This window comes from Salmo salar, unplaced genomic scaffold, assembly GCF_965601325.2.
Source record: "Salmo salar unplaced genomic scaffold, fSalSal1 ptg000136l, whole genome shotgun sequence".
NCBI classification, from domain to species: Eukaryota; Metazoa; Chordata; class Actinopteri; order Salmoniformes; family Salmonidae; genus Salmo; species Salmo salar.
Genome location: NW_027675321.1, coordinates 46,880 through 58,900, shown reverse-complemented (window position 1 = coordinate 58,900; position 12,021 = coordinate 46,880). Strand labels below are relative to the sequence as shown.

Below are 12,021 nucleotides of genomic sequence, written 5' to 3'. Positions count from 1 at the left end.
TAAAATAAATGGACTGTCACGCCCTGACCTGAGAGAGCCTTTTTATGTCTCTATTTAGGTTTGGTCAGGATGTGATTTGGGTGGGCATTCTATGTCCGTGTTTCTATGTTTGGGATTTCTTTGTTTTGGCCAGGTATGACTCTCAATCAGGAACAGCTGTATATCGTTGTTGCTGATTGGGAGTCATACTTAGGCAGCCTGTTTTTCCTTTGGATTTTGTGGGTAGATATTTTCTGTTTAGTATTTTTGCACCTGACGGAACTGTTCGGTTGTTCTTTTGTTTTTTGTTTTGCTTGTCGGAGTTAGTGTTCAGTTTTATCATTAAAAATGACGAACACTTACCACGCTGCATTTTGGTCTGATTTCTCTTCCCCTTCATCTGAGGACGACGAAGACCGCTACATGGACATTTTGGGGATATAAAAAAGGAGTTTACTGAACAAAAGGACCATTTGTGATGTTTCTGGGACATATTGGAGTGCCAACAGAAGGTCTTCAAAGGTATGGCATGAATTATATCGTTATTTCTGACTTTCGTGTCGCACCTGCTTGGTTGAAATATGATTTTCATGTGTTTGTATGATGGGGTGCTGTCCTCAGATAAATGGCATAAAGCATGGTTTGCTTTCGCCGTAAAGCCTTTTTGAAATCTGACACGGTGGCTGGATTAAGAAGTTAAGCTTTAATTTGGTGTATTGCACTTGTGATTCTATGAAAGTTAAATATTTCTAATAATTTGATTTGAATTTCGCGCTCTGCAATTTCACCGGATGTTGTTGAAACATCCGTAACGGCTAGCGGAACGTCTAAGCCATGAAGGTCAGTCAATGTGGAACATTTCAAGAACTTTGAAAAGTTTCATCAAGTGCAGTTGCAATAAATATCAAGCGCTATGATGAAACTGGCTCTCATGAGGACCGCCACAGGAAAGGAAAACCCAGAAATACCTTTGCTGCGGTGCATTCTGCAGTGATACGCCATCCAATCTGGTTTGCACTTAGTGGAACTATCATTTGTTTTTCAACAGGACAATGACCCAACACACCTCCAGGCTGTGTAAAGGCTATTTGACCAAGAAGGAAAGTGACAGAGTGCTGCATCCGATGACCTGGCCTCCACAATCACCCGACCTCAACCCAATTTACATGGTTTGGGATGAGTTGGACCGCATAGTGAAGGAAAAGCAGCCAACAAGTGCTCAGCATATGTGGGAACTCCTTCAAGACTTTTGGAAAAGCATTCGAGGTGAAGCTGGTTTAGCCGGTACCCCCGCACATTGACTCTGTACCGGTACCCCCTGTATATAGCCTCGCTATTGTTATTTTACTGCTGCTCTTTAATTATTTATTACTTTTATTTCTTATTCATATTTTTTTGTAGGTATTTTTTTATAAAAAATGTTTAAACAGCATTGTTGGTTAGGTCTTGTAAGTAAGAATTTCACTGTAAGGTCTACCTGTTGTAATGTGTGACAAATAACATTTGATTTGATGTCATTAGTAAACATTTTAAAAAGTAAGAGGCCTAGAATTCCTGATTCTACCTGGATTGTGTTCTAGAGGCTTCAATAAAAGAACACCCTTTGTGTTCTGTTAGACAGGTAACTCTTTATCCACGATATAGAAGGCGGTGTAAAGCCGTAACACTTATGTTTTTCCAACAGCAGACTATGATCGATAATGTCAAAAGCCATACTGAAGTCTAACAAAACAGCCCCTACAATCTTTCTATCATCAATTTCTCTCAGCCAATCAGTAATTTGTGTAAGTGCTGTGCTTATTGAATGTTCTTCCCTGTAAGCGTACTGAAAGTCTGTTGTCAATTAGTTTACTGTAAAATAGAATTGTACCTGGTCAAACACAATTTTTTTCCAAAAGTTCTGAAAGGGTTGGTAACAGGCTGATTGGTCGGCCTTTTGAGCCTGAAAAGGGGGATTTGCTATTTTTAAGTAGCGGAATGACTTTTTCTTCCCTCCAGGCCTGAGGGCACACACTTTCTAGTAGGCTTAAATGTATTATAATAAATGACTATAAATGTTGTAAATTCTTATGGAATGGTAGGCTGGTAATGCTTATACATTCTTCTAAATGTTTAGAAATGTTTACAATATAGTTGTTAAGAGTTTATAAATCGTTAAAAGGTTTTTACGTTGATAGTTATTATCAAGTGTTACCAAGGTCACCTCTATGTATATAATGAGATAATGTAAGATTTGTTGTCAACACTTGCAGTGCCTCTGTCCAAAAACATTATTTATCAACAGGTTTTTTAGAAATCCCAGTGGGAAGATTTCCAGAATCAGAATAAACAGGAAATCCAGATTCTCCAACAGGGATTGTCACTCATGGCTGCATCTTAAAACTCTTGGTTAGTTTATTACTGGCCAACAAAATGTAGTGGGGGGGGGGGGGGGTTGCCCTGACCTGGACTTAAACCTGGGTAAAGCAACTGTTAACCTAACACATTAGCTGTTACATCAAGAGATCCGAACAGCTTGACGAGGTTTCTAGGTGTTGGGTTAAAGTTGTTTCAATAGTTGTATAGGTTTTAGAATAAAGTAGTAGCAATGTACTGTACAGTTCTGCCATTGTAGAGGTCATTAGGCACAGATCTAGGATCAGAATACAGTAAATTAACCTGTTATGGCTAGGGGGCAGTATTTTCACGGCTGGATAAAAAACGTACCCGATTTAATCTGGTTACCACTCCTACCCAGTAACTAGAATATGCATATACTTATTACATATGGATAGAAAACACCCTAAAGTTTCTAAAACTGTTTGAATGGTGTCTGTGAGTATAACACAACTCATTTGGCAGGCAAAAACCTGACAAGGTTTCAGGCAGGAAGTGGCCTGTCTGACAAGGTGTCGTTCTTCTTGTCTCTGTTTATTGAAGAGTGAGGATCTTAGCTGTCCCGTGACACTTCCTACGGCTGCCATAGGGTCTCAGAAGGCGGTAAAAAGCTGAATCGTGGCTTTGCAGGCTCTGGCTGAAAGTAGCGCGTTTGGGTAGTGGCTGGTTACAGTACTGTGAGACTCAGGCTCGTGCCCGCGTCGACCGAAAGCTTTGTTTACTTTCCTCTGTTTAGCTAAAAGGAGATTCCCGGTCGGAATATTATCGCTTTTTTACGAGAAAAATGGCATAAAAATGGATTTTAAACAGTGGTTGACATGCTTCAAAGTACGGTAATGGAATATTTAGAATTTTTTTGTCACGAATCGCGCCATGCGCGCGATCCTGATTTACCATTTCAGATAGTGTCTGGGACGCACGAACAAAACGCCGCTATTCGGATATAACGATGGATTATTTTGGACCAAACCAACATTTGTTATTGAAGTAGCAGTCCTGGGAGTGCATTCTGACGAAGACAACAAAAGGTAATCAAACTTTTATAATAGTAAACCTGATATTGGTGAGTGCTAAACTTGCCGGGTGTCTTAATAGCTAGCCCGTGATGCCTGGGCTATGTACTTAGAATATTGCAAAATATGCTTTCACCAAAAAGCTATTTTAAAATCGGACATATCGAGTGCATAGAGGAGTTCTGTATCTATAATTCTTAAAATAATTGTTAGGCTTTTTGTGAACGTTTATCGTGAGTAATTTAGTAAATTCTTAGTGAATTCGCCGGAAGTTTGCGGGGGGTATGCTAGTTCTGAACGTCACATGCTAATGTAAAAAGCTGGTTTTTGATATAAATATGAACTTGATTGAACAAAACATGCATGTATTGTATAACATAATGTCCTAGGGTTGTCATCTGATGAAGATCATCAAAGGTTAGTGCTGCATTTAGCTGTCTTCTGGGTTTTTGTGACATTATATGCTAGCTTGAAAAATGGGTGTCTGATTATTTCTGGCTTGGTACTCTGCTGACATAATCTAATGTTTTGCTTTCGTTGTAAAGCCTTTTTGAAATCGGACAGTGTGGTTAGATAAAGGAGAGTCTTATCTTTAAAATGCTGTGAAAATAGTCATATGTTTGAAAAATTGAAGTTTTTGTATTTTTGAGGAATTTGTAATTCGCGCCACGCCTATCATTGGATATTGGAGCAGGTGTTCGGCTAGCGGAACGTCTAGATGTAAGAGGTTAATACAATATAAGTGAATTTGTCCAAATAATTAAGACTTCTTCAAATGGTAGAACTACAGTGCCTTGCAAAAGTATTCATCCCCCTTGGCGTTTTTCCCATTTTGTTACAACCTGTAATTTAAATTGATTTTATTTGGATTTCATGTAATGGACAAACACAAAATAGTCCAAATTGGTCAAGAGAAATAAAAAAAATGACTTGTTTAAAAAATAAAGTTAAAAACAGAAAAGTGGTGCGTGCATATGTATTCACCCCCTTTGCTATGAAGCCCATAAATAATATCTGGTGCAACCAATTACCTTCAGAAGTCACATCATTAGTTAAATAAACTCCACATGTGTGCAATCTAAGTGTCACATGATCTGTCATATGATCTCAGTATATATACACCTGTTCTGAAAGGCCCCAGAGTCTACAACACCACTAAGCAAGGGGCACCATCAAGCAAGCGGCACCATGAAGACCAAGGAGCTCTCCAAACAGGTCAGGGACAGAGTTGTGGAGAAGTACAGATCAGGGTTGGGCTATAAAAAAATATATGAAACTCTTAACATCCCACGGAGCACCATTAAATCCGTTATTAAAAAATGGAAAGAATATGGCACCAAAACAAACCTGCCAAGAGAGGGCCGCCCACCAAAACTCACAGACCAGGCAAGGAGGGCATTAATCAGAGGCAACAAAGAGGCCAAAGATAACCCTGAAGGAGCTGCAAAGCTCCACAGCGGAGATTGGAGTATCTATCCATAGGACCACTTTAAGCCGTACACTCCACAGAGCTGGGCTTTACGGAAGAGTGGCCAGAAAAAAAGCCATTGCTTGAAGAAAAAAAATAAGCAAACACATTTGGTGTTCACCAAAAGGCATGTGGCAGACTCCCCAAACATATGGAAGAAGGTACTCTGGTTAGATGAGACTAAAATTGAGCTTTTTGGCCATCAAGGAAAACGCTATGTCTGGTGCAAACCCAACACCTCGCATCACCCCGAGAACCGCATCCCCACAGTGAAGCATGGTGGTGGCAGCATCATGCTGTGGGTTTGTTTTTCATCGGCAGGGACTGGGAAACTGGTCAGAATTGAAGGAATGATGGATGGTGCTAGATACAGGGAAATGCTTGAGGGAAAGCTGTTTCAGTCTTCCAGAGATGTAAGACTGCTAAAGCAACACTCGAGTGGTTTAAGGGGACACATGTAACTGTTTTGTAATGGCCTAGTCAAAGCCCAGACCTCAATCCAATTGAGAATCTGTGGTATGACTTACAGATTGCTGTACACCAGCGGAACCCATCCAACTTGAAGGAGCTGGAGCAGTTTTGCCTTGAAAAATGGGCGAAAATCCCAGTGGCTAGATGTGCCAAGCTTATGGAGACATTCCCCAAGAGAGTAGCAGCTGTAATAGCTGCAAAAGGTGGCTCTACAAACTATTGACTTTGGGGGAGTGAATAGTTAAGCACGGTCAAGTTCTCTTTTTTTTCTTATTTCTTGTTTGTTTCACAATTAAAATATTTTGTATCTTCAAAGTGGTAGGCATGTTTTGTAAATGAAATGATACAAACCCCCAAAAATCTATTTTAATTCCAGGTTGTAAGGCAAACAAAAAGGAAAAATGCCATGGGGGTGAATTCTTTTGCAAGCCACTGTACATACATAAAATGGGAGAACTAGATACATAAAATGCTTTCATTTCTAAACGGTAAAACAGATACGAATAGTCTCAAATAAAAGGTGACATTCTGTACTGTCAACTAATATGAAACATTTGATCTCAAATCCAACATGCTGGAGCATAGCACCAAATGTAAAACTGTAAGCTTCACTGTCCAAACACATATGGTGTGGACTATGTGTGTCTGGTAAACACATGTGGATCTGGTGAACAGTTATCACTTGTTGACCAACTACAGGAATACTGACCTCAGAGTCTCCAGTCTGCAGTGTGGATCCTCCAGTACAGCAGAGAGCAGCTCCACTCCTGAATTCTTCAGGTCATTGTTACTCAGGTCCAGCTCTCTCAGGTGTGAGGGGTTTGACTTCAGAGCTGAGACCAGAGAAGAACAGCCTTTCTCTGTGACTCCACAGCCTGACAGCCTGCAACGAGATCATCATGACTTCACAAACACACTGTTAATTTAACACCAGTAGTGTAGAAGGACAATGGTAGATGCATTTGCTTCATATTCCCAAACAACATATAGATTCATCTCCCATCTCCTTGAATTGTATGGTTATATTGTTATACTATTGTCAAAATCAATGCATTTTTTCTATATGTTTTTCAATATAATATTATATACATATTATAATACACATTTTTCCTAAACTGAATATTTCTGCCTGATGATTAGTTCTTATATGTCATTTTATGTACTCACAGAGCAGCTCTGGAGGCTTTGACCACTGGCAGCAGCCTCAGAAGACCTTTCTCTGATCTGGAGAATTTCTTCAGGTCAAACACATCCAGCTCCTTTTCTGAAGTCAGCAACACAAAGACCAGAGCTGACCACTGTGCAGGTGACAGTTCTTCTTCTGAGAGACTTCCTGATCTCAGGTAGAATTGGATCTCCTCCACTAGAGAATGGTCATTCAGTTCATTCAGACAGTGGAACAGATTGATGCTCCTCTCTGGAGAGGGATTCTCCCTGATCTTCTCCTTGATGTAGTTCACTGTGTCTTCATGGCTCTGTGAGCTGCTTCTTGTCTTTGTCAGTAGACCTCGTAAGTGCTTCTGATTGGACTCCAGTGAGAGTCCCAGAAGGAATCGGAGGAAAAGGTCCAGGTTTCCTGTCTCACTTTGTAAGGCTTTATCCACAGCACTCTTGTAGACAGTACCTTCAGACTTGTCTCTGTACAGCAGAGAAAAGATACTGGACTTTGTTTGCTGTTTGTCCATTAGATTCTCATTGTTGTTGATGAATGAGAGGAACACATACACAGCAGCCAGAAACTCCTGAATGCTCAGATGAACAAAGCAGTACACCTTGTCCTGGTACAGCCCACATTCCTCTTTAAAGATCTGTGTGCACAATCCTGAGTACACTGAGGCTTCATTGACATCAATGCCAGCCTCTTTCAGGTCTTCTTCATAGAAAATCAGATTGCCATTCACAAGCTGTTGAAAAGCCAGTTTTCCCAGTGACAGAATGCTCTCTTCATTCAAGTGTGGACCTGTCTCTTCTTTCCCAAGATACTTTTCATCCTTCTGTTTGGTATGAAACACCACAAGGTGTGTGTACATCTCAGTCAGAGTCTTGGGCATCTCTTCTCTCTTATGTTTCAGCATGTGTTCGAGGACTGTTGCAGAAATCCAACAGAAGACTGGAATGTGGCACATGATGTGGAGGCTCCTTGATGTCTTTATGTGTGAGATGATTCTGCTGGCCAGGTCATCATCACTGAATCTCTTCCTGAAGTACTCCTCCTTCTGTGGGTCATTGAACCCTCGTACCTCTGTCACCTGGTCAACACACCCTGAAGGGATCTTATTGGCTGCTGCAGGTCGGGTAGTTATCCAGAGGAGAGCAGAGGGAAGCAGATTTCCCTCGATGAGATTTGTCAGCAGAACATCCACTGAGGTTGACTCTGTGACGTCCCAACAGATCTTGTTCTTCTGGAAGTCTAGGGGCAGTCGGCACTCATCCAGACCATCAAAGATGAACAGAACTTTGTACTTGTTGTAGTTGGAGATTCTTGATTGTTTGGTATCCATTGAGAAGTGATAGAGAAGTTCAATGAAAGTGTGTGTGTCATCTTTCATCAAATTCAGCTCTCGAAAAGGGAATGAAAACACAAATTGAAAATCCTGATTTGCTTTTCCTTCAGCCCAGTCCAGAATGAACTTCTGCACAGAGACTGTTTTTCCAATGCCAGCGACTCCCTTTGTCAGCACAGTTCTGATGAGTTTGTCTTGTCCAGTTAAGGGTTTGAAGATGTCGTTACATTTGATTGCAGTCTCTGGTCTTGCTTGTTTCCTGGTTGTTGTCTCAATCTGTCTCAGCTCATGTTCATTATTGACCTCTCCTGTTCCACCCTCTGTGATGTAGAGCTCTGTGTAGATCTTATTGAGAAGTGTTGGGTTTCCTTGTTTAGCGATCCCCTCAAATACACATTGAAACTTCTTCTTTAGATTAGATTTGAGTTCACGTTGGCAAATCACAGCAAGCTCATCTGAATCTAGAAATAACACAGATGATATTAATATTACGTCTGTTTTAATGCCTACAGTACTGTAGGACTGTTATAAAGTTTTACATTATAATAATTTATTCTCTTAACTGACAGTATAAATGTGTAAATGTTTTCATAATGCATTACAGACTGGTGTAACTGATTATATTATTATTGGTGTTATTGATGGTATTATTAATGTTGTCTCTCTCTCTCTCTCTCTGTCTCTCTCTCTCTCTCTCTCTAAATTAATCACCACAACACATCCCTGCTGCTACTTGATGAGGTCACTAGGTGTTGTGTTAAGGCTGCTAAAATATCATTGAGTTACACAGCTACTTTAGCTGTACTTTAGCTACAGCTTTTAAATGTTATAAAACAGCATTCAACATGAGGCAGACAGATCTTACATTTCTCCAGTGTGTCAGCGAGCTCCTTCTGGTTCATTTTCCTCAGGACGTGCAGTGTGATCTTCAGAGCCCCCTCTCTGGCACTGCTCTCCTGCTTCTCATCTTCAGCATCCACCACTTCCTCATCCTGCTTCTGACTCTCAAAGCCTTCTGGGAGTTCTGGACTAAGAATCCTCTTGAACATCTTCAGCTCGTTCTTCACAAATGTAATCATTTTCTCTTCAAGCAACTAAAATAAATCAAGTAAATAAGTTAAGCAAGAGAATAAATGCTTTCTCATTAACACATTAATGAATGACTTACAGATCAACTTTACTTGAGGAAAACAAAAACAAATGTTCATAACAGGATCACATACACTGAATATAGAGTCCAGGTCTGTTTGATGACTCTGGGAAGACTGACCACTGAGAATCTCTGACTCTGATCTCTCCTGTTGGTTTCTGTGGACAAAACATGAGATTACAGTACACACACACACACACACACACACACACACACACACACACACACACACACACACACACACACACACACACACACACACACAGTTTTAGGACTATGAAAATGGACTAAAGGATTAGCCTATGGATTATGAAAACAACCAAAAGAAATGTGAAAATGGGAGAGGAGAAATGACTAGAGACAGTGTTGTTTAACTCACTGACCATGACCCATGAGTTCTTCTTACCTTTGTTCAGTAGAAAAGTCTCCCTCTCTAAACTTTATTGGATGATTCATAGACCAGTCACTCTTCATGGACACACAGCTGGGAACAGGGGAGGCTGGTCTCTCCTGCTTGATTGGTCTTCAACACAACAGAGACAAACATTACATCTCTCATCTACTCTGATCTCAGATGGGGAAACATAAGAAGAGTTTCATTACAAAACGCTATATATCACTTTCAGAAACGTTCATAAGTTAACTTTTATTGTTTAAAGAAATTATAAATGAGATAGGTGTTTTTTAACTCCCTAATCATGGCATGCAATTGTCCAATGACCGACATGTATTTGTTTATAATGTATCATTTGATGTTTTCATTTCAGAGTCAAATGTTTTTTTTTTCAAAATGCTTTACGTATATCTGCCTCTCAGAGAAATCAGTAGTACTGCTAGGTTTAACACAGTAATAATGTATATCTGCCTCTCAGAGAAATCAGTAATACTGCTAGGTTTTACACAGTAATAATATATATCTGCCTCTCAGAGAAATCAGTAGTACTGATAGGTTTAATACAGTAATAATATATATCTGCCTCTCAGAGAAATCAGTAATACTGCTAGGTTTTACACAGTAATAATATATATCTGCCTCTCAGAGAAATCAGTAATACTGCTAGGTTTTACACAGTAATAATATATATCTGCCTCTCAGAGAAATCAGTAATACTGCTAGGTTTTACACAGTAATAATATATATCTGCCTCTCAGAGAAATCAGTAGTACTGATAGGTTTAACACAGTAATAAAATATATCTGCCTCACTCTCAGAGAAATCAGTAGTACTGCTAGGTTTAATACAGTAATAATATATATCTGCCTCACTCTCAGAGAAATCAGTAGTACTGCTAGGTTTAATACAGTAATAATATATATCTGCCTCTCAGAGAAATCAGTAGTACTGCTAGGTTTAATACAGTAATAATATATATCTGCCTCACTCTCAGAGAAATCAGTAGTACTGCTAGGTTTAACACAGTAATAATATATATCTGTCTCACTCTCTGAGAAATCAGTAGTACTGCTAGGTTTAACACAGTAATAATATATATCTGCCTCACTCTCTGAGAAATCAGTAGTACTGCTAGGTTTAACACAGTAATAATATATATCTGCCTCTCAGAGAAATCAGTAGTACTGCTAGGTTTAACAAAGTAATAATATATATCTGCCTCTCAGAGAAATCAGTAGTACTGCTAGGTTTTACACAGTAATAATATATATCTGTCTCACTCTCAGAGAAATCAGTAGTACTGCTAGGTTTAACACAGTAATAATATATATCTGCCTCACTCTCCGAGAAATCAGTAGTACTGCTAGGTTTAACACAGTAATAATATATATCTGTCTCACTCTCAGAGAAATCAGTAGTACTGCTAGGTTTAACACAGTAATAATATATATCTGCCTCACACTCTGAGAAATCAGTAGTACTGCTAGGTTTAACACAGTAATAATATATATCTGCCTCACTCTCTGAGAAATCAGTAGTACTGCTAGGTTTAACACAGTAATAATATATATCTGCCTCACTCTCAGAGAAATCAGTAGTACTGCTAGGTTTAACAAAGTAATAATATATATCTGCCTCTCAGAGAAATCAGTAGTACTGCTAGGTTTTACACAGTAATAATATATATCTGTCTCACTCTCAGAGAAATCAGTAGTACTGCTAGGTTTAACACAGTAATAATATATATCTGCCTCACTCTCCGAGAAATCAGTAGTACTGCTAGGTTTAACACAGTAATAATATATATCTGCCTCACTCTCTGAGAAATCAGTAGTACTGCTAGGTTTAACACAGTAATAATATATATCTGCCTCTCAGAGAAATCAGTAGTACTGCTAGGTTTAACAAAGTAATAATATATATCTGCCTCTCAGAGAAATCAGTAGTACTGCTAGGTTTTACACAGTAATAATATATATCTGTCTCACTCTCAGAGAAATCAGTAGTACTGCTAGGTTTAACACAGTAATAATATATATCTGCCTCACTCTCCGAGAAATCAGTAGTACTGCTAGGTTTAACACAGTAATAATATATATCTGTCTCACTCTCAGAGAAATCAGTAGTACTGCTAGGTTTAACACAGTAATAATATATATCTGCCTCACTCTCTGAGAAATCAGTAGTACTGCTAGGTTTCACACAGTAATAATATATATCTGCCTCACTCTCTGAGAAATCAGTAGTACTGCTAGGTTTAACACAGTAATAATATATATCTGCCTCACTCTCAGAGAAATCAGTAGTACTGCTAGGTTTAACAAAGTAATAATATATATCTGCCTCTCAGAGAAATCAGTAGTACTGCTAGGTTTTACACAGTAATAATATATATCTGTCTCACTCTCAGAGAAATCAGTAGTACTGCTAGGTTTAACACAGTAATAATATATATCTGCCTCACTCTCCGAGAAATCAGTAGTACTGCTAGGTTTAATACAGTAATAATATATATCTGCCTCTCAGAGAAATCAGTAGTACTGCTAGGTTTAACACAGTAATAATATATATCTGCCTCACTCTCAGAGAAATCAGTAGTACTGCTAGGTTTAATACAGTAATAATATATATCTGCCTCACTCTCAGAGAAATCAGTAGTACTGCTA

General features: G+C 39.0%; 2 protein-coding genes across 2 annotated transcripts; both read right to left on the bottom strand.

Annotated features, from left to right (window-relative positions):
* Positions 1–5,985: 5,985 nt before the first annotated feature.
* Positions 5,986–8,396, bottom strand: LOC145866926 (NLR family CARD domain-containing protein 3-like). The gene is made up of 2 exons (XM_082970996.1): positions 6,475–8,396; positions 5,986–6,190 (listed from the first exon to the last, which is right to left on the bottom strand). The coding sequence occupies exons 1-2, from the start codon at positions 7,854–7,856 to the stop codon at positions 6,001–6,003; spliced, it is 1,572 nt and encodes a 523-aa protein (XP_082827122.1). The 5' UTR covers positions 7,857–8,396; the 3' UTR covers positions 5,986–6,000.
* Positions 8,397–8,571: 175 nt separating this feature from the next.
* On the bottom strand, positions 8,572–9,497 carry LOC145866919 (uncharacterized). Its single transcript, XM_082970992.1, has 3 exons — positions 9,368–9,497; positions 9,035–9,119; positions 8,572–8,905 (listed from the first exon to the last, which is right to left on the bottom strand). The coding sequence occupies exons 1-3, from the start codon at positions 9,433–9,435 to the stop codon at positions 8,618–8,620; spliced, it is 441 nt and encodes a 146-aa protein (XP_082827118.1). The 5' UTR covers positions 9,436–9,497; the 3' UTR covers positions 8,572–8,617.
* Positions 9,498–12,021: the final 2,524 nt, after the last annotated feature.